The 19,520-nt window shown below is 41.4% G+C and overlaps 2 protein-coding genes across 4 annotated transcripts in view; both read left to right on the top strand.

Annotated features, from left to right (window-relative positions):
- Positions 1-19,520, top strand: part of pde1a (phosphodiesterase 1A) — a 241,411-nt gene that overhangs the window by 81,100 nt on the left and 140,791 nt on the right. The window contains exon 1 of one of the 3 annotated variants that reach the window (XM_062963264.1): positions 14,575-17,540. The exons of the other annotated variants lie outside the window; for them this stretch is intronic. Within the exon in view, the coding sequence (XP_062819334.1) occupies positions 17,488-17,540 (53 nt within the window). The 5' untranslated portion in view covers positions 14,575-17,487. Of the gene's footprint in view, positions 1-14,574; positions 17,541-19,520 lie in introns of those variants that run through there. 3 annotated transcript variants of the gene reach the window in all.
- Positions 661-6,281, top strand: LOC134293960 (uncharacterized). Its single transcript, XM_062963270.1, has 2 exons — positions 661-2,696; positions 5,908-6,281. The coding sequence occupies exons 1-2, from the start codon at positions 1,080-1,082 to the stop codon at positions 5,989-5,991; spliced, it is 1,701 nt and encodes a 566-aa protein (XP_062819340.1). The 5' UTR covers positions 661-1,079; the 3' UTR covers positions 5,992-6,281.

Below are 19,520 nucleotides of genomic sequence, written 5' to 3'. Positions count from 1 at the left end.
CAGGCTGGTTTTATTGCATGTTGCCATGAGATCATTAGACAAATTTGCAGGCATATTTTATTAAATAAGAAAGCAGAAGGGAAACACTCTTTGAAGACTCCCACTGCTGGGCCATGGCCAACAGGTTGGGAACCACTGATCTATAGTATGGGGAATTGTTTAGTGAAATACCCATGATACAAAAGTGATTTGAAATGGAGTGCAACAATCAGAAGACAAACACTCAAAGTTTCATTTGACATGCTTTATGTGTGTGTGGTATTTTTTCTTAGTTGTATACATGTGTCTGCAACTAGTGTTTCTTCAGAAGTTCCCAGTGAACACTCCACATTGCAAAATGTTGATTTTGATTTTGCATTTCAGTGGCACTTTGTCTTGAGTTTTCAAAGGAAGTAATAATCTTTCTCAGTCTCTTTCTCTCTCTCTTTCTCATGTGCACACACACATTTGCGTCACTGAGGGCTGAAATACTATGTAGGTGGCATTTCTGAACTGTTTACTTTGGGACTAAATACTAGAGTGTTTTTCTGATATTTGCTTTATTTACAAATACACAAATAGAACTTGACGGCATAGAAAGAAATACTTTTCTAGAGAATCAGATATAAAACCCTGCATCATGTTTGTGTGCCTGTTTGTGCATGTGTGTGTGTGACATCCCTTGTCATGGAACCCAGTTACAGGGCTTTGGTAATTCAGCCCTGTAACTGGGAGTCATAACATAAACAATCCCAGGAGCACCTGGCAGAAGAAGATAGAATATGCCTGGGAACTTGGGGCCGAAAGTATAAACAATTATAATTGGTTTAGTGTGTGAAAATGGTAGTAATGTGATATTGGGGGTGGGACTTGATGATGATATTTACGTGTGGTGTTACGTAGCATCAAAAGTTATAAAAATAGTTGTATGTAAACATTGGGTCATTCCTGACTTTTCCAAAGTCATGTGTTCTTCAATAAAGATTGGATTTGAGAGCAGCCATCTCTGATCTGCGTTCAGACTGATCCTTTGAAGTGAGCAGGACAATTAAGTCAGGAATCCAGTTCTCACCCTCCTGCAAATTTGCAGTGAAGTGATAATGAGCAGGGAAGGAGATCAAAGCCATGACGGAGCAAAGGGGCCTCCGCTGGGAGCTCTGCCGTTGGCAGAAGAGACATTGCAAGCCATAGCTTCCTCTACGGGGTACCCCAAGCCGGACGGCGTGACCCAGAGGATTCCCAGAGGGGGAAGAGGCGTTCCGGCGGCGGCAGAAACCAGTTGGGGATCTGGAGGAAGCATGCCGGAGACCGTGGCCCTGCGGTTATCCATCCTGGAAACTCATTTATCCAGGCTGTCGGATACCGTGGGGAGAATAGTGCCAATATTGGAAGAGAATCTCCAAAAAGAGCACATCCGATATGGCGCCGAGAGAGAGCCAAGCAAAGGAGGCGATTGGAGCCAGAGGGGACAGCGAGCTTCAACGCAGAGTCCCGCGGCGGCAAGGGACGAGGGAGACGAGGAATATTGGCAGGAGCTGGAGTTCAGAGACAGAATGGCACGCGAAGTGGAGCGCCAGCGAGCTCTGGGAACTCTGAGGCCGCCATCTCCAACAGAGCTCCCAACCCCCCGGATGGGCGTCGGGGTGGAAAGACCACTGGGGCCAGGGATCGGGTCCAGTGGATTAGCAGACGAAGGCGGAGAGGAGCAGGAGATCCAGGAAGAGGAGGAGGATGTGCAGTACGACGGGGAAAGGCGAGATGCGGGGGCTACAGCGAGGCCAGTATGCGGATGGGGGGAAGGGCCGACAGCGGCGGCAGGATTTCGGGAGCCGCGCAGAATGACCACCGGAGTGGGGCGCGGCGTGATCCAAGGAAACCCGATGCAACCCTTCCCCATGCCTCCCAGACAGCATCAACGGGCCGCTGAATGGATGCCAAGAAGGGAAGATCTCAAGCTAGAATACGGAGGGGAATCAGCCGAACTGAACTTTTTTCTAATTAGCATCAGGGGATACATGGAAGACAATGCACACACATTCCCCTCCGAAGCAAGCAGGGTTCGGGCCATCGGCAACACACTAAAGAGAGGAGCGGCCAGCTGGTATGTGCAACTACATGCCAGACAGGACCCATGCCTGAGGTCAGTGCCCCGCTTCCTCGCCGCACTGGAAAACCGGTTCAGAGACCGGCTAGAGCAATTGAGAGCTCGAGACCAGCTTAGAGGAATAAAGCAGAGGGACAAAACGGTGCCCGAGTACGCAGAGGAATTCCTCCACCTCGCGGAAAGGGTACCAGAGTGGTCTGAAGTGACCAAAGTGGAATTATTTAAAGAGGGACTACGCCCCGAGATTTTCAGCTGGGCAGCGCACAGAGATGACCCCGAAACGCTCCAGGGATGGATTCAACTAGCGGGGCGCGTTGAATCCACCCTGGCCCAAGTAAAGCGCTTCAGGAGCAGCGGCGGCCAGCAAAGACCGGTGGTGAGAGGTCGAGGAGAAACGAGGAAGCAGGAAAGACCCGGAGGGAGGCCGGGGATTCCCTCCAGAGGAGACGACAACAAACCTAAACCGGGATGCTTTGTATGTGGGAAGACGGGCCATCGAGCAGCAGAATGCTGGGCACGGAAGGGGGAGCCGCCAAAACCCTCAAAGCCCAAGCCAGCAACCGGGAGGCGTGCGGAGGAGGAGGTGCGAGCCCCAGAATCTTCAGAAAAATTGGTGAGTCGGGACAAACGCATGATAGTAGTGCCAATCTGCCTCTCGGGGCTAGAGAATCGGGCCACCTGCAAGGCATTTGTGGATTGTGGTTGTTCCAGGAATATTATAACTCCAGAGTTAGCAGGAGCGTTGAAATGCCAGCAGATGGCGCTTGACTCCCCAATTGCGTTTTCGCAGCTAGACGGATCAGTTGCTACTGGGGAAGTATCTACAAAGGAAATACGGGAGGTCCCATGTAAAATAGGCAAATGGGAAGGAAGAATATCCTTTGTGATAGCCCCTATTGCCACATACCACGTAATATTAGGGATACCATGGCTCGAACAGGCAAATCCCGAAGTAGATTGGAGAGGAAAGAGCCTAGCATTTAAAGAACAGCAGACGCAATGGGAGATAAGCAAGATTGCAGAAGAGGAGGACGAGGGAGATGAAGAAGGTGAAATAGACCCACTGCTATTGCCACCTGAATACAGAGACTTTGTGGATGTGTTCAATCAGAAAGAGGCAAGTAAATTACCTCCCAAAAGGAATATAGAAGTAGAAATTGAAATAACCCCCGGAGCAAACTTACCAAAACCAAAAGTGTATCCCATGTCTGTGCAGGAGAAGGAGGAATTGAGGAAATACATTGATAAAAACCTGGCGCGGGGCTTCATTAAGCCATCCAATTCTCCTCTCGGGGCCCCAGTGTTATTCAGGAGAAAGAAAGACAACTCCCTAAGATTGTGCATTGATTATCGAAATTTAAATGCAATTACTAAGGACAATAAATACCCTATGCCCTTAGTAAAGGATTTAATTACCGTATTGAAAAAAGGGAGCATATTTACTAAACTTGATTTAATTGAAGCATATCATAAATTAAGGATCAAACCGGAGGATACTTGGAAAACTGCATTTTCCTGCGCATTCGGCCATTTTGAATATAAAATTTTACCTTTCGGATTAAAAAATGGAGGCGGGTGCTTTATGCAGCTTATAAATGAAATACTGCACCCATTGTTGTACAGAGGGGTATTCATATTTCTTGATGATATCTTGATTGTGACTGAAGATAAGGAAAAGCACGTGAAATTGGTCCGGGAAGTTTTGCAGAGACTAAGAGAAGCAAAGCTGTACGCAAAACTGTCCAAATGTGAATTTAATAAAACTCAAATTGACTTTCTGGGGTATCGGATATCTCCAGAAGGGTTAGCTATGGATCCAGCTAAAGTATCAGATGTAAAAGAATGGGGAGTGCCTCAAACAAGGAGGCAATTGCAATCGTTTCTGGGGTTTGCAAATTTTTATAGATCCTTCATAAAAGGCTTCGCGCAAATAACCGCACCCCTTACTGAACTTTTAAAAACAAAAGGGAAAGGAGAGACAGCAAAAGTAAAAGCTCCTGGCGCCAAACTAAGTTGGACGCCAGAATGCCAAAAGGCATTTGAAACCCTAAAAGAATGCTTCACAGAAGGACCCATTCTAAAACACCCCGATATCAGGAGCCCTTTCATAATCCATTGCGATGCCTCAGACTGTGCGTATGGGGCAGTACTATTGCAAAAGGATCAAAATGGGAACTTAAAACCCTGTGGATATTTGTCCCGGAAGTTCAGCGAAACTGAAAAATGTTGGCCGATATGGGAAAAAGAGGCACTAGCCATATTAAAAGCCTTAGAATGCTGGCGACACTTTCTCGAAGGAAGCGGAATCCCATTTGAAATTTGGTCTGACCATAAGAACCTCCAGTATTTAAAGTCCCCTCGAAAATTGTCCCCCAAACAGATTAGATGGGCACAATACTTCAGCAGGTTCGATTTCCAATTAAAGTTTTTTCAAGGGAAGCAGAATGTCTTGGCAGATGCTCTTTCACGCATGCCTCAACACGAAGGAATACCCACAGCAAAAGAGGGAACAATATTCTCTGACAAACAATGGGGCTTAGCTGTCAGAACAAGAGCACAAACCCAAAAGGAGAACACTGCTATGGTTGAACTCGACGGAAAAGATAATTGGGGAAACGAGCTGAAACAGTCTTATGAAGGAGACCAGTGGATCGCATCCAATGCAGAACAGGGGGAGCAGAAGGGGGGATTTTGGTTTGTGAACAAGAAACTGTATATCCCAGCAACATTAAGGATCAAGATTTTGCATCGTTTTCACAACAACCAGAGCGCTGGTCATACAGGAATTACAAAAACAACAAAAGCAATAGCAAAACATTGCTGGTGGCCAGGGATGAGGAAGGACATAAAAAATTATGTTGTTCAATGTGATGATTGTGCCAGAAATAAATCGAGAGGAGGGAAGCCAATGGGATTATTACAAACAGTAGCAGAACCTACCAGACCTTGGGAATGTGTAGCTATGGACTTTGTGGGGGAACTACCGGTTAGCAAAGGACATCGTTATATTTGGACAGTATTGGACCTGTTTTCTAAACAGGCCCACTTTATAGCACTGACGAAACTACCATCAGCCGAGAAACTAGCTGAATTGTACATAAACCACATTTACAAACTGCATGGATGTCCCAGTAGAGTGGTCAGTGACAGAGGAGTACAATTCACAGCAAAATTTTGGGAAAAATTCCTGGAAATGCTAGGAGCAGAAAGGAGTTTAAGTTCTGCTTTTCACCCCATGACAAATGGGGCGGTAGAACGTACTCAGCAGACACTTGGGCAGTTCCTTCGAATGTACTCTAACATGAGACAAAATGACTGGTCTCGGTGGTTGGCTTTTGCAGAACTAGCTTTTAATTCGACTATACATTCAGCAACAAATAAAACCCCCTTTGAAGTAGTTTACGGGTATGAAATACAGCCTCTGCCCCAGCTGCCAAGATGGACAGAGAATGAGGGAACAGAGGCAGGGAAATGGAAAGCGCAAATGATGGAATGCTGGAGTCAAGTGACTGCATCCTTAAAAGAAGCACATAAAAAGTATAAAGTATTCGCAGACAGAAAGAGGGTGGAAGGTGATAAATTGGAGAAAGGAGATTTAGTGTGGCTAAGTACCCAAAACATCAAACTGGGGCTACCTTCGAAAAAATTGGGCCCTAAATATATTGGACCATTTAGAATACAGGGTGTTATCAACGAGGTGACTTTCCAGTTGGCATTGCCAAAAAGTTTAGGGAAAATACACCCTGTATTCCATCGTAGCTTACTGAAAAAATATATGGGTACTTTGGACAAAATGGACACATAGAATTATTGTTTTGTTTCAGGCTTGTGATGAAAGAAGAACCGAAGAGGAGGACGAAGAAAAGGAGGGCACCATGTCATGGAACCCAGTTACAGGGCTTTGGTAATTCAGCCCTGTAACTGGGAGTCATAACATAAACAATCCCAGGAGCACCTGGCAGAAGAAGATAGAATATGCCTGGGAACTTGGGGCCGAAAGTATAAACAATTATAATTGGTTTAGTGTGTGAAAATGGTAGTAATGTGATATTGGGGGTGGGACTTGATGATGATATTTACGTGTGGTGTTACGTAGCATCAAAAGTTATAAAAATAGTTGTATGTAAACATTGGGTCATTCCTGACTTTTCCAAAGTCATGTGTTCTTCAATAAAGATTGGATTTGAGAGCAGCCATCTCTGATCTGCGTTCAGACTGATCCTTTGAAGTGAGCAGGACATCCCTTGTCTCTGAAATATATGAAAGGGGAGGAGAGATACAGTCAACTGTCCCTCACTCCCTACAGATTGGGTGTAGTAGCAGATGGTGGCGAAGTGCGTTAAATCACTGAGCTGGAGACTGAAAGGTCCCAGCTCCAGTTCCTGCCAACCTAGCAGTTCAAAAACATGCCAATGTGAGTAGATCAATTGGTACCACTCCGGCGGGAAGGTAACGGCGCTCCATGCAGTCATGCCGGCCACATGATCTTGGAGGTGTCTATGGACAACACCAGCTCTTCGGCTTAGAAATGGAGATGAGCACCAACCCCCAGAGTCAGACATTACTGGACTTAACATCAGGGGAAACCTTTACCTTTATAAACAGAATAACCTGTGGATAGAATATCTTCTTTCTGAAGCATGCTAGTGATCAATCAATTGGCATGTCTTCTTGAGAAACTACATAATTTTAGAGTGAGGTGGGTGTATCTTCTTCCACTGCATCTCTGACTAAATACTCATGGGAGCGGAACAAGCACAAGTGACAGAAAAATATAATGCTTCCCACTGGGGTAGCAATGATATCAGTTCTGTATAAAAATGTCCAAAGCATTTCAGTTTAAGCTGCTTTTGCTCATGCATTCCTGTCCAACTTTAGGGCAATTTAACATGTTTTGATAATCCATGGTCCCACAATTTGTCTTCCACACAGTAAGTAAGTAAGTAACTTTATTTTTCTACCCCACCACCATCTCCCCGCAGGGACTCGGGGCGGCTAACACAGGACAACGGCCTGAAAACAGTAAACAAGTACAACAATTAAAACATATCACAATGAATAAAACACAGTAAAATCACATTATGCAAACAATATATTACATTAAGCATAAAAGCCCATTAAAACATAAAATAGGTAAAAGTAAAATAAAATAAAATGAACCACCAGGTTGGTGGAGGGGGATAGTGTGGAGTGGCCAAATTGAACTAAAGTGCAATAGTAAAGTTATAAAGTGCTTCAGGGCAGAGGACAAAGTGCAACTATTTCTTGACCGTTGGGTGGGGATAGACATCCAATTTATTATAAGAACCGAGAACACACAGCTTTCATAATCCCATCTTCCTGCCCTATAACCTACCCAGCATGCTCTTTATTATTTTATTTTATTTTACTGCAATTTTTCATTTATAACAATATGATAAAACTTTTTAGTTTTTATTATTGTATTGTTTCTTATTTTACTGTAATTTCTCAATGATAGCTATATGATAAAAAAAGAAAAACAAGGGAAAAAACTTCCTATTTGGGAATAACAAGGGAGAGAGGAGAGGAGGAGAATCATGTCCTGTGATGCCATGTAGTTATTGTTCAAAATCAGTAATGCAAAGGCAACAATATTGAGAACCATTGATGGGTTTGACACATAAATGAAAGGGTGCACTACACTAACAGGTATGCAAAGCAGCAACAGTATGGACATGGCATCATGTGCTAAGTACTGCCAAAGATGCTCTTATCCTGCTGAAATTCTGCTTTGCCAGCCTTTTGTAATAAAGTTCTTAGCCTTCTCTTTCTCTCTCCCTCCCACAAGTACTGAATACCTGCGCATTTTGCAAAGCCAACATAAAACACTTCATCACCTCAGGTAGAAGAACAAATGCCCTCTCCCCTCAAAATGCTGCTGAATTTACTTTGGTAGTAAAAGTAAAAAAAAATAATCTTACAAGTACCTCTCTCCACGCTCAGCAGAACCCACCCTCCCCCCATTAAGGACCTTGTCACACTCACCACCAGAATCACCGAGAATCAACACAGATCACGGCAATCCCGGCAGCACCCGCCCAGGGGATGTGGGGACCTGTTGCCCTGTGCCACGTACTGACCCGGTTTCCCTAATATAATAATAACTAAACACAGCTGTCTATTCCAAAAAATATCTAAAAAATATACACCACGATAAAGGTTCAAAGCATAGAACACATAATGAACACATAATAATGTTAACAATAATAATACAAATAATACAACTGATGACCAAATTCAGTCAGCTTGTAGTGACACACAGTTGTAACTTACAGAGTAGTAACTTACAGAGTATAAAGATTTATAGACTGCAATCATCCAGATTTAAATGCTACACAGAGCAGATTTCAGTATAGAACATATATCAAACATATATCATCAAGACTCCAACTAAAATTTGTAAGCGACACAGTATGTGTACATTCAGTCCCTCCAAAATGGTATGTAATAATATGCTGTGAAACTAAATATATCAGTATACAAATCAATTGACTCAAACCTGGCTTGGAGTCAAAACAAATCAAAGTCTCTGTAGTCTTGGAGCAGTTCTATAGGACTCCTCAGGTTGTAAATGCAGTCTATTAGCCATAGCTTCAGTTTGCTGACAATAAATTCAGTTTTTCAAAGATAAGCTTCCAAATAGGGGAACAGATGTTGCAGTCGTTTACAGTTCCCAGCCAGGAAGCCCGGTCAAATAGATGTTAATTTAGAGTGGCTGGCTGTGGTTTCCCTAATACCTCATCACACGGGAGGAAATGTGAAGAAGTGGGCTATTTCCATAGATTTCAAGGGAAAGATGGGATGCCTCCTGTCTTTTGCCTCTGGCCTTTTTGGTGATGGTAGGGGTTTTCAGCCATGGAGCCGCTCCGGAAGTACTTCTCTGGGATGTGGCGGGAGTCATTGGACTCCATGGAAGAATTGCTAAGCACCCGTCACTGCTGTCAAAATATATTCCGTGTGAAGAGGTCATAAGTAACATTTTCTTCTTTAGTTAATACAAATGTACAACATGCAAGGATAACAGGAGTGAAGAATATATAAAGAGAAAAATTGGTTGACAAATTAATAGCATGTGCACAAATTGTTTTAGTGAGGGGTTGGTAAGATAAAACAAAATAGACTCTGACAAATTAGTATAAGTACGTTAAATGTGAAAACAAACTGTAATTGGAACAATATAGGTAGAATTGAAAAGGTCACAATAATTAAGAGGATGTGGCAACCAGTTAGGAATTATTTAGAGAATGTGCTAAGATGTGGAGTGGAAACATTAAGACTCAGATTGATATTTCAAAGGTAACTTCTATAGTTTGCTGTATAAATTGCATGTACAAGGAGGGGAGGGTGGGAGTGGGATAAAACAATAAAATAACAATAAAAATAACAATTTTTACACCTAATGGGAGGGCTGATACTTTTGATTGCCTCTCACAACCCTTCATCTACCTAGGGTTCATGAATGGAAATACTTGATATAATTGCATTTCTCTTTTTATTGATAAAAGTCTGAAGTCAGCTAAAACTAAACAAATACAGTAGAGTTTCACTTATCCAACATAAACGGGCTGGCAGAACGTTGGATAAGCGAATATGTTGGATAATAAGGAGAGATTAAGGAAAAACCTATTAAACATAAAATTAGGTTATGATTTTACAAATTAAGCACCAAAACATGCTATACAACAAATTTGATAGAAAAAGTAGTTCAATACGCAGTAATGCTACGTAGTAATTACTGTATTTATGAATTTAGCACCAAAATATCACAATGTATTGAAAGCATTGACTACAAAAATGCGTTGGATAATCCAGAACGTAGGATAAGTGAATGTTGGATAAGTGAGACTCTACTGTAAATTAGACCCAAATCTTGAAGTCAGCTAAAACTAAACAAATAAATTAGACCCAAATCTTCAAAGTCTCACCTACTCCCCACAACTTTGTGACCACTAATAAACTTGAACTAAAATAGAGTGAAATTGTATTCTGTTGGTCCTTGAAATAACATTTTCATGCTACATTGCCTCCAGTTCTGTTTCATGTGCCAGCTATTGTAAATCGTAAATATGGTGATAGGTTGGCTCTTCAGTTCAGCCCTATTGTGAGTTTGCAATTTTTTCTTTCAGAAAGGGAACATTAGGTCTTCTTCAAGACCGTGGAAAATGATACAAGTGGTTTCTGAATCACTTCCTTAAATTACAACCGCAAACCCACTTCATCCAAACTTTTTATTTGTATCTAAGTGCTACAGGAGAAGTGGTTTGAAAATGACTGCCTTAGAACCACAAATCACAGTTAAAGCCACAATTAACTATACATGATTGTTATCATTAGAGAAAGAAGAAAATAATGCAAACCAATGAGGTTCTTCCAGGGTTTGCTTTTTCTACCAATGTCTTCCTCTCTCTCCTTTTTGCACATCATCATTAGTATAAAGTCTTCATGATCTGACTGTGGCCAAACAATCCCCTAAGTCTCACTCTCTTTCCTCTCATATTCTTTCTCTCTTAGTGTCACATTGGCTAAAATTATGGGGTATATTTCCAGACAACTGTCCAGCCGCGATGAAGAGACATTCTTTTCCAAGAGTGGTTCAAGTATGAGCATTTTCTGGCAATGCTTTGTTGCATAAGAAATCTACCTCCCTTTTCTTCCAGGCTTAAATATTTGGAAGGGCGTTGTTGTCATTGTTTTGCTCCTGCTTACTGAGAAGTCAAAGGAGCAGGATGATTCATGCACAGAGATCCTGATTCTAAGTATTTCCACATAACTGACAGAACAAATGTCAAGCCCATTTAGGGTGACCATTTATGAATGAACCAGAAAGAAGAGATGCAGCTTGCAGTAATGAAACATATTTCTAAAAAGGAAGTTTATTTTCAGCCATACATGAAGTTGCAAATGTAAATGAATTTTTTTTTACAATGTCTATGTGTTTTAATAATGCTGCAACCTGCCCCAAGTCACGAGGTAAGAAATAAAATCATCATCATCATCTACCTTACATTGCTCTTAAGTTTCTTTTCCACTGCAATTCATATCTGAGTGGAGTAACTGGTGATTAAGATGAAGCCAGCTATAATACTATTAGTAGTGGAACTTTTATTGCATCAATCTTTGGGTTATAGTAGGCTAAAAAGAAATAACAGGATTCACCTAAATGTAACGAATGGTAAAATTAATATAATGAGTTAAGCGGTGTTATTTGGACACACTACTTTCAAAACACAAAAGATTACTAACAGGGAAAATTTCTAGTAAAACAATACAATAGTATTGACATGAGAAGGCAATAAATTCTATGATTGATCTCAGGAGTATTTCTCATATTTACCCATCACTTTGACAGCAATGTACTGCAAATATGCCATAAAAGATTAGCAAATAAAATAAAGCCTTAACATTAATGAGGCGGCACAGTAAAATGCATATACCAGATAAGGTGTGTGTTGTGTTACAGTAGAGTCTCACTTATCCAACGTTCTGGTTTATCCAACGCATTTTTGTAGTCAATGTTTTCAATACATCGTGATATTTTGGTGCTAAATTCGTAAATACAGCAATTATTACATAGCATTACTGTGTATTGAACTGCTTTTTCTGTCAAATTTGTTGTATAACATGATGTTTTCATGCTTAATTTGTAAAATAATAACCTAATTTGATGTTTAATAGGCTTTTCCTTAATCCCTCCTTATTATCCAACATATTCGCTTATCCAACGTTCTGCCGGCCCGTTTATGTTGGATAAGTGAGACTTTACTGTACTTAAAATACTTGAGTGAGAAATAGTCTTTTTGAGTAGCAAATTCAGATAGTAATAGAGGCAGCAGAACACCTTGATAAGGTGTCCCAATGTGGACATTATAACAGAAAAGACCATCTCCTTGTTGTATTTCACATCTAATACAGAAAGCATTTTGAGTTTCAGAACATTGCCAGTTTCCTTGGGTCTCCCAAGCCATGCATATATTCAAGATAAACTAGCTTTACCTTGAATTGTGTCTGAAGAACTCCTTATTTAATGGTTTAATGCTTATGCATCAAAAGCTGTTGTAAATGGTTCAGATGATGCGTTTGAAGAACAACAAAAATAAGGCCCCATGGAACATGGAGTATGGTTCCACATACACACACACAACACAATTCATTCAAAGAGGGAGTAAGAAATCATTCATATCCAGTTATCTTTCACTTGTCTCTAAAGTGAATGGAAACTATAGTATTACTCAGCAGATATGAAGGTTATGGGCTGATGGTGGTACAGATCATATCAGCAACAAAAGCATTCTTGCTCCAATGAAAGTTTCACCAGCTGTGAGCTCCATCAAAATCAAACATTTTCAAACAGGTGATGTCTAAACCTATGTTAGGAAATGAGTGAATATCCCATAAACTCCAGGTTTTTGAAAGCTGAACAGAATTAGGAATAACCAGGAATAATTTGATTTTTTTTTAAAACAAAGCTGTCATTTTAGCTGACAGATAAGCTAACAGAGGTGCAAACATTGTCTGGCAGGCAAATTTTTTAGTGCATTTTGGTTTTGGGAACAGGTTCAGCCTTTGCATTGCTGCCTGTCATGCAGCTATCATAGACACAAAATCCTTACCAAGTAAAACATTGACAATGGCAGATCAAAACCTTCTATTTCCAGGCGCTTCCAGACTTCACTTAAACGCATGTAAAAGCAGGTTTAAGTCCCAGCTCCCCCCAAAACTGGCTCTTTCCTGGGTGTGTGTGTCTAGGCGCCCCCCCCCCCCCCCCAGTACCTTCCGGGAGGGCATCCAGAACCCCCCAAAATAAGCCCTTAAAATTAAAACACTTTCCCGGCAGATATTAAGGTACTGCTGGAGTCCTCCTGGTGAGATTTTCCTCCTCACCCCCCCCCCCCCCCCGTCTCCTCGCACATCATTTATATGTGTCAGGAGGACTCCAGAAGTACTTTAATGGTAGCCGGGTAAATTGTTTTAATTTCTCTGGGCTTATTTTGGGAGTTTTGGGGAAGGGGGTGGGTGCCCTCTGGGCTTTCCAGGCTCATGGAGCCCAGAAAACCCAAGACGACTGTGTGAATTGAGTCCATGGATCATGTAACATGGTCCCCGGGCCCAATCCACACCTGGAATTACCAGGAATCTAAGTAATTCAGGACAAAGCAGGGTTTAACTGCTTTGTCCCAAATTAAATTGGTTTTACCAGAAGCGTCAGTTGGATGCCTCCTGTAAAACCGAGACAGGTCTCAGGTTATTTCTATTTCCATGGGTTTTGTACTCTTATTCTGGGCCATTAACTGAAACTCTCATGCACTCTTTTTCATTTCACAAGCAGAGGCTCACTTAGGAGCTGGAGAAAATATGAACCACAGATTTGGCAAGCATCCATTCACACCCCTATAGCTATTTCCGCTAGCTTCATCTTCCCCCCCACCCGTGCCATTGCTTGAGATATCCATCCCTTTGATCTCCCTTACTATCTGTAGAGAATGTATTAGCACTTGAAGCCCTTTATAACTGAATTGTAGTTTCAGAATGCAAAATATCTTCTTGTGGAAAGACTTTAGTCTGATCCACACAATTATTTTCAAGGTGGAAAAACAGCCAGGAGTTGACATTTCCATGCATTTGTTTAAGAACCTCGCCAAAATGTCAGTGTTCCTTGATTTGATCAAGAACTAAAACCCAACTCACCCCTTACCTCATATTTGGAATTGCAACATAAATTATCCACAGCCATCAGCTTAAAACCCTTTGTTTTCAAATGAAACTGTGGAGTTAGTCTATTGCCTTTGTGAGAAAAGGGTTTCAGTGCATTTCTGCCTCCAGGAGTCAAAACAGGAGCAATGAACAATCTGTGAAGTGTATCACATTACACAGTTATAGCATTATATTCCACTTTAACTGCCATGGCAACATCCTTTGGAATTCTGGGGTTTGTAGTTTATTGGGGGCCAAGAGCTCACAAACCGAGAATTCTTAAATGACACTCCCTAAACTGCAAACCTCAAGATGTTGCCTTGGCAGTTAAAGTAGAATACAGCTCCATAAAAGTGTAGTGTGATAAGAAAAATGAGTTCTTCAAATTGTAAATTCTTAACCATTCAGGTTCTGAGCTATTATTTACTGCATCTTATGTTTATCATATGTTTTGCTGGACTTCTTTTTTTGTAATGAATCATCAGATTTAAGAGGAACACAATAGAGTAGAACAAAATAATAGGTTTGCTAAATGATCACAGCTAGCAAACATAGAAGAACCAAGGCCCTCTTCTTATGTTGTGCTAAATCCAACTTTAGTCCTATATTGTTGTGGTTCAGTCTGATGATGAAGGGGGATTTGGGTTTGAGCAGTCTGATCCAGGAAATGTGGAACAGCAGTTTGAACAGCAGTCTGTCCCTGGGAATGTTGATGTTTCTGGAATGCAGGTGGAATCAGAAAGTATTGATGGCTTAGAGAAACAGACAGAACAGCTCTAAAGTTTGTGATAAGGATGACCTTTCACCGGAGTCTGAGAATTGTCAATATCAACAAAGCCCAGATGGGAATGAAGGGGATGAATTTGTGTTCGATGGGTATTCCAGATTGAAGCTGAGATCAGGCTCCAGATGCTCTGTGAGAATTGGAGGCAAGTATGGGTGGGCTAGAGCTCAGAGGAATGTGTTTCTAGCTTGCAAAGAGGTTTTTAAGGAGATGTAATTTGGAAAGATTTCAGTCAGAGCAACATCGCTCTTCATTGCTGTTCATCGCTGTTGAAGAATCAACTCGTGCTTAGTTTCGGTTCATGCCTCGTCTCATGTGTTTGGATTATACTTTTGAAGCTCATGTTTTCTGGTTTCTTTGGAATTGCTTTGTTATTCTTGGAACTCTGTACTTTTATCTACGAACACTCTGAACTGTGTTTTATGGATTGCACTCTCAATTGGATTATTGTTTGCTGTACTGCTTTTTATTAGGTTTTGTTATTCTTTATCAATAAACTGAAAAACTCAAGCCTGCTGTGGTGGAGTGTGTGTGTAGCAAGGTGAACCAGCACTGAGGTGCGACATATATAGTGAAATTTCACTGAAATGGGGTTAGTCCCAAGCAACTTCAGCCTAATTAGGACCTCATCACCTTTGCTACTAGAATCACCACGGATCGTGGCAAATCCAGAGGTGCCCGTTACCCCACACTCTGCCTTGCCTGACTTACCTCTAACCCCATCTCACAGGGCAAGTGTCCAGTGCCCAGCTTCTCCCCATTGTTGTTAATGCCTGCCAGAAGTAGCTGTACATCATAGAATGGGAGCCAGCAGGCTCCGTGGCAAAAATGAATCAGCATATGCTGCCAAATTTTGGGCTGTCTGATGAAGTTGTTAATCTCAGTTTTAACTGTATTATTCAGTGACTTCATAGCCAGAGTATGAGAAAAAAACAAGCAGCAAATCAGGGCATGGTGGAGAAACCCATATTGTTTTTCAATGTTGCTTCTCATTTGGGGAGTGACAAGATTCAACTTACACATTGCTAGAAAAAAACTGGTAGAACTGCATTATTTTAAAGGGGGGTAATGTTTTGGTAAGCTTCCCTAAACATACAGAGACTCACCTCCTCTGTTTATGGCAAAGCAGCATATCAGGGAGATAATTACATTGCTGAACTGCCTTCTCCCTGATATGGTAGTTTTCTCCATAAAAGAAAAACAATGCCAGAATTCAGTTTTGGAAATCTTTCAGGAGTGATCTCTTGTGGGTCTGCTCCAATGACAATGGATCCCCACCCTTAGTCTATATGTGATCCTGATGATGGAACTATTTACAATGGGTCGCAGTACTCAGATTAACGCTATGGTGGCAGAGATGTCTATTTATATTCCCCATGATGTCCTAGGGTATCTGAATGTAATACAGTATGATTCCCATATCTATGAGGGATGTATTCCAAGATCACCACCACTTGTGGATACCTGAAACTGTGAGTAATAGTAAAGTTGTGCAATGGAATCACACTTGAGGGCCTACACAGACCAACAGTCACTTCAAGGATGCTGGGAATTTTGGGGAACATGGGTAAGTGAATCTCTAGATACTGAATTTGTGGACAAGGAGGTTGCACTGCACTCCTCTGGGGCTCTGTAAGCAATTGAAATAGTGGATGTCCACGAGTCAACCACTTGACATGAGATCTAAGGCACACACCAGCACTGATGAAAATGGAACCATAGTTTGCTTTTTAAAAAGATCTCTCAAAAGTTACTTTTGGACTACAGTTTCCAGAATCCCTAGTTAACACTGTTGCCATGGGACGATATCTGGGATCAGAATAAAAAATAACTTTCCCATGCCTGGGTGTGAGATTGCACAATTCAGCATCTTGTCTACTCGGTTTTTGCTTTGTTCTGTGCCATGTACATATTGTCTTTATAGACTCCAACAGAACTCATTCTGTTTTATGAAACAGGGTATGACTCCACTAACTTTTGCATGCTCCATGTTTGAAGTGCGGCCAGAACGAAAGACAAGGTCCAGTCTGCTGAAAAAGAAGAAACCCCATCAATTTTTATTTTCTTAACTTGAGTATAATTGCGAGATTCGATGTAGTTAAAGTCCAGCCAGCTGCAAACATCGCATTGTGCTCCAGCCAACTGTGGGCTATTAAGATGTGTGAGTGCCAGAAATTATGAGCAGTGGTTTAATATGCATAGTTATAGCCACACATCAGCCAAAGTGAATAATAGCCAGACTGTAAAATAATTACAACAATGTCTTGAACAGAAGCCAGGCACAAGAGAGCAGAACCATTCGTCTCCCTTAATTTGTGTACAGTTCCTTGCAACAGCGCAGAAACTTTCTGAAGGCACTTTGCACAGGGTGTGTGTGTGTGTGTCATGCTGCTGAAACAGCTGGAAAACTTTTATTTTGAAGAAAGGGGAGGGAAAAAGAGCAGCAGCAAAGCTTCTAAAGTTTAGAGTCGAAAGGGACTGAGCTCAGTTTACAGATCCAGGCAGCCTTTGCTTGGAAGACTTTGACCAGCGTGTTTGTGTGCAAGAAATGTTCTCATGACTGGAATAAGCTAACTTTTTTTTACCTGAGTTCAGAATTGGCAACCTTCTGCATTTTCTCGGGCAGCTCAAAGGGATTCCAGCACTGTTCTCCACTTCAGTCAACTTGACTCCAGTCCTCCTGTTGAACAGTCTGCATGGTTACGTATGGCTTAGGCGTTATGTGGTCTCTATGGCCTCATTTTGTTGGACCATCCAAGAGAGGGAGGGAGGAGGATTTCCCCAGCACCAAAAAAATTACCCGTGTGTTCCTTTCAACACAGTAGCTATAAGGACCCACTTCCTCATTGCTCTCAGGTTTTCTCTGGGACTATTTTCAGAAAGAGAGCATTCCCCCCTCCCTACTTAAATGGATGATTGTGTTACCATTAAGAAAAAGCATCTCCAGAGACCAATCTTTAGGTAAGTGGTGCCACATCATTCCTTTATAATCATTCTGAACTCTTTTCCTCTCCCATCTCTTCTCTTCTTTTTTGAGATATGAAAGTTAAAAGCAGAAGTTTTCAACTTCTAGAGTTGAATATTTAATGGGTTTGGTGAACCACCAATGTTTCATGATTTGGTTGTTTTTGTGTGGAGTAAATTTTCAGAGACTTTTTATTTGACAGAAAGGAAGCTTAGGGAAGAAACATAACAAATTCCACAAATGTCACTGAATTCTGATGAAGTTTTATGCTCAATGTTCATGTTTGGGAAAGATGCCCGAGAAATATATTTCTTTGCGAAAGCTTTGCAGTCACTGGGATGCATTCTTCACTGCAGCGTATTGTTGACATGCTGCTCTGATTATGTTTGTGTCCAAATATATCATGCTTTTGTGACTTCTGCAAAAAATGCTATTATTGTCCATTTGGGAATAAGTCCCATGGTGTTCACCTGAACCTAACTTGAGTAAATGTGTTTGGGAATGTAGGCTTAAATGGACTTGAATTGGACTTTCTTTTTCAAAGGATGAATGATCCTATCCACATGGCCCCTAGCACATGTTCTCAGCAAGATGTCTCATTTAACATCTATGGGTAGTGGCGCAGTGTGTTAAAGCGCTGAGCTGCTGAACTTGCAGACCGAAAGGTCCCAGGTTCAAATCCCGGGAGCAGAATGAGTGCCCGCTGTTAGCCCCAGCTCCTGCCAACCTAATAGTTTGAAAACATGCAAATGTGAGTAGATAAATAGGTACCGCTCTGGAGGGAAGGTAACGGTGCTCCATGCAGTCATGCCGGCCACATGACCTTGGAGGTGTCTACGGACAACGCCGGCTCTTCGGCTTAGAAATGGAGATGAGCACCAACCCCCAGAGTCGGTCACGACTGGACTTAACGTCAGGGGAAATCCTTTACCTTTACCTTAAGTTTATATAGGATTCCAGTTCCAATCTGTTTTCTTTGCAAAGGAAAATATAATGACAGTAAAATCCACTAGGTTTCATGAAGATGATTCTGTAGATGACCTAAACTGCTTAAAACATCAATTACTTTAAGTGTGCAACTCTATATATAGGCACATGGGAGCCAGCCCTATTGAATTCAGTGGGTCTTACTTTTGAATAAAGATGTATTGGGTTGCATTGATAATTAGACTTTACATGTTCGCACCCTATTGACACTACCATTTCTTTAATAAAAAATTAGGCCCAACTGAGGACATGATACAATCCTATCCAGTTTAGACCAATTAAATCCAAAAAATTATTTCCCTACTGGTCCAATGACTATAGAAGCAACGCCTGCCTAATTTCCATTGGTAAGCTTCCAAAGCATGGGAGCATCCATCTCTTCTTGTGACCTCAGCAAATATGGTCATAGTAGGACCTACTGAAGGTTTTCACACTTGAGTAGACCCCACGAGCCCGGTCCCTATTTGTCTGGGAGATCATCCACAATGCCAAATTATAACAGCTTCACACCATTTTAACTGCTTTGGCTCTATAAATATGGAATCCTGGTATTTTTAATTTGTTGTGGCACTAGAGTTCTCTGACAAAGAAAAGCAAATATCTCACAAAACTATAAATCCCATAATTATATAGCATTGACCCATGGCGGTTAATGTAGTGTTGAACGGCTATAATTCTGCAGTGTGGATGCAGCCTGGGACTTCATTTATAGCTCATAAGCAGCATTTGAATTTTCTCTGGAAATAGGCATTTGTGTATCTAATGTAACCTTTCCCTCCTTTGCTCAGTTGCTGTTGTGGTTAATTAAACTGTTTGAAAAGAAAAGTTTTTAAGTACCATGTAAGCCTATTCTCAGGGAGAGTGATGAGTTATGTAATTAAGTAGCAGATGTCTCTATCTGGAGAGCTACACTTAATTCTTTTTTTAAAAATAATCTTTATTTAGCCTTTAAAAACTTTACAAGTAAAAACATTTGGGTAGAGGTGTGC

This window comes from Anolis carolinensis, chromosome 1, assembly GCF_035594765.1.
Source record: "Anolis carolinensis isolate JA03-04 chromosome 1, rAnoCar3.1.pri, whole genome shotgun sequence".
Lineage (NCBI taxonomy): Eukaryota > Metazoa > Chordata > Lepidosauria > Squamata > Dactyloidae > Anolis > Anolis carolinensis.
The sequence above is the reverse complement of the archived record's forward strand: the minus strand, read 5'-3'. Positions and strand labels throughout refer to the sequence as shown.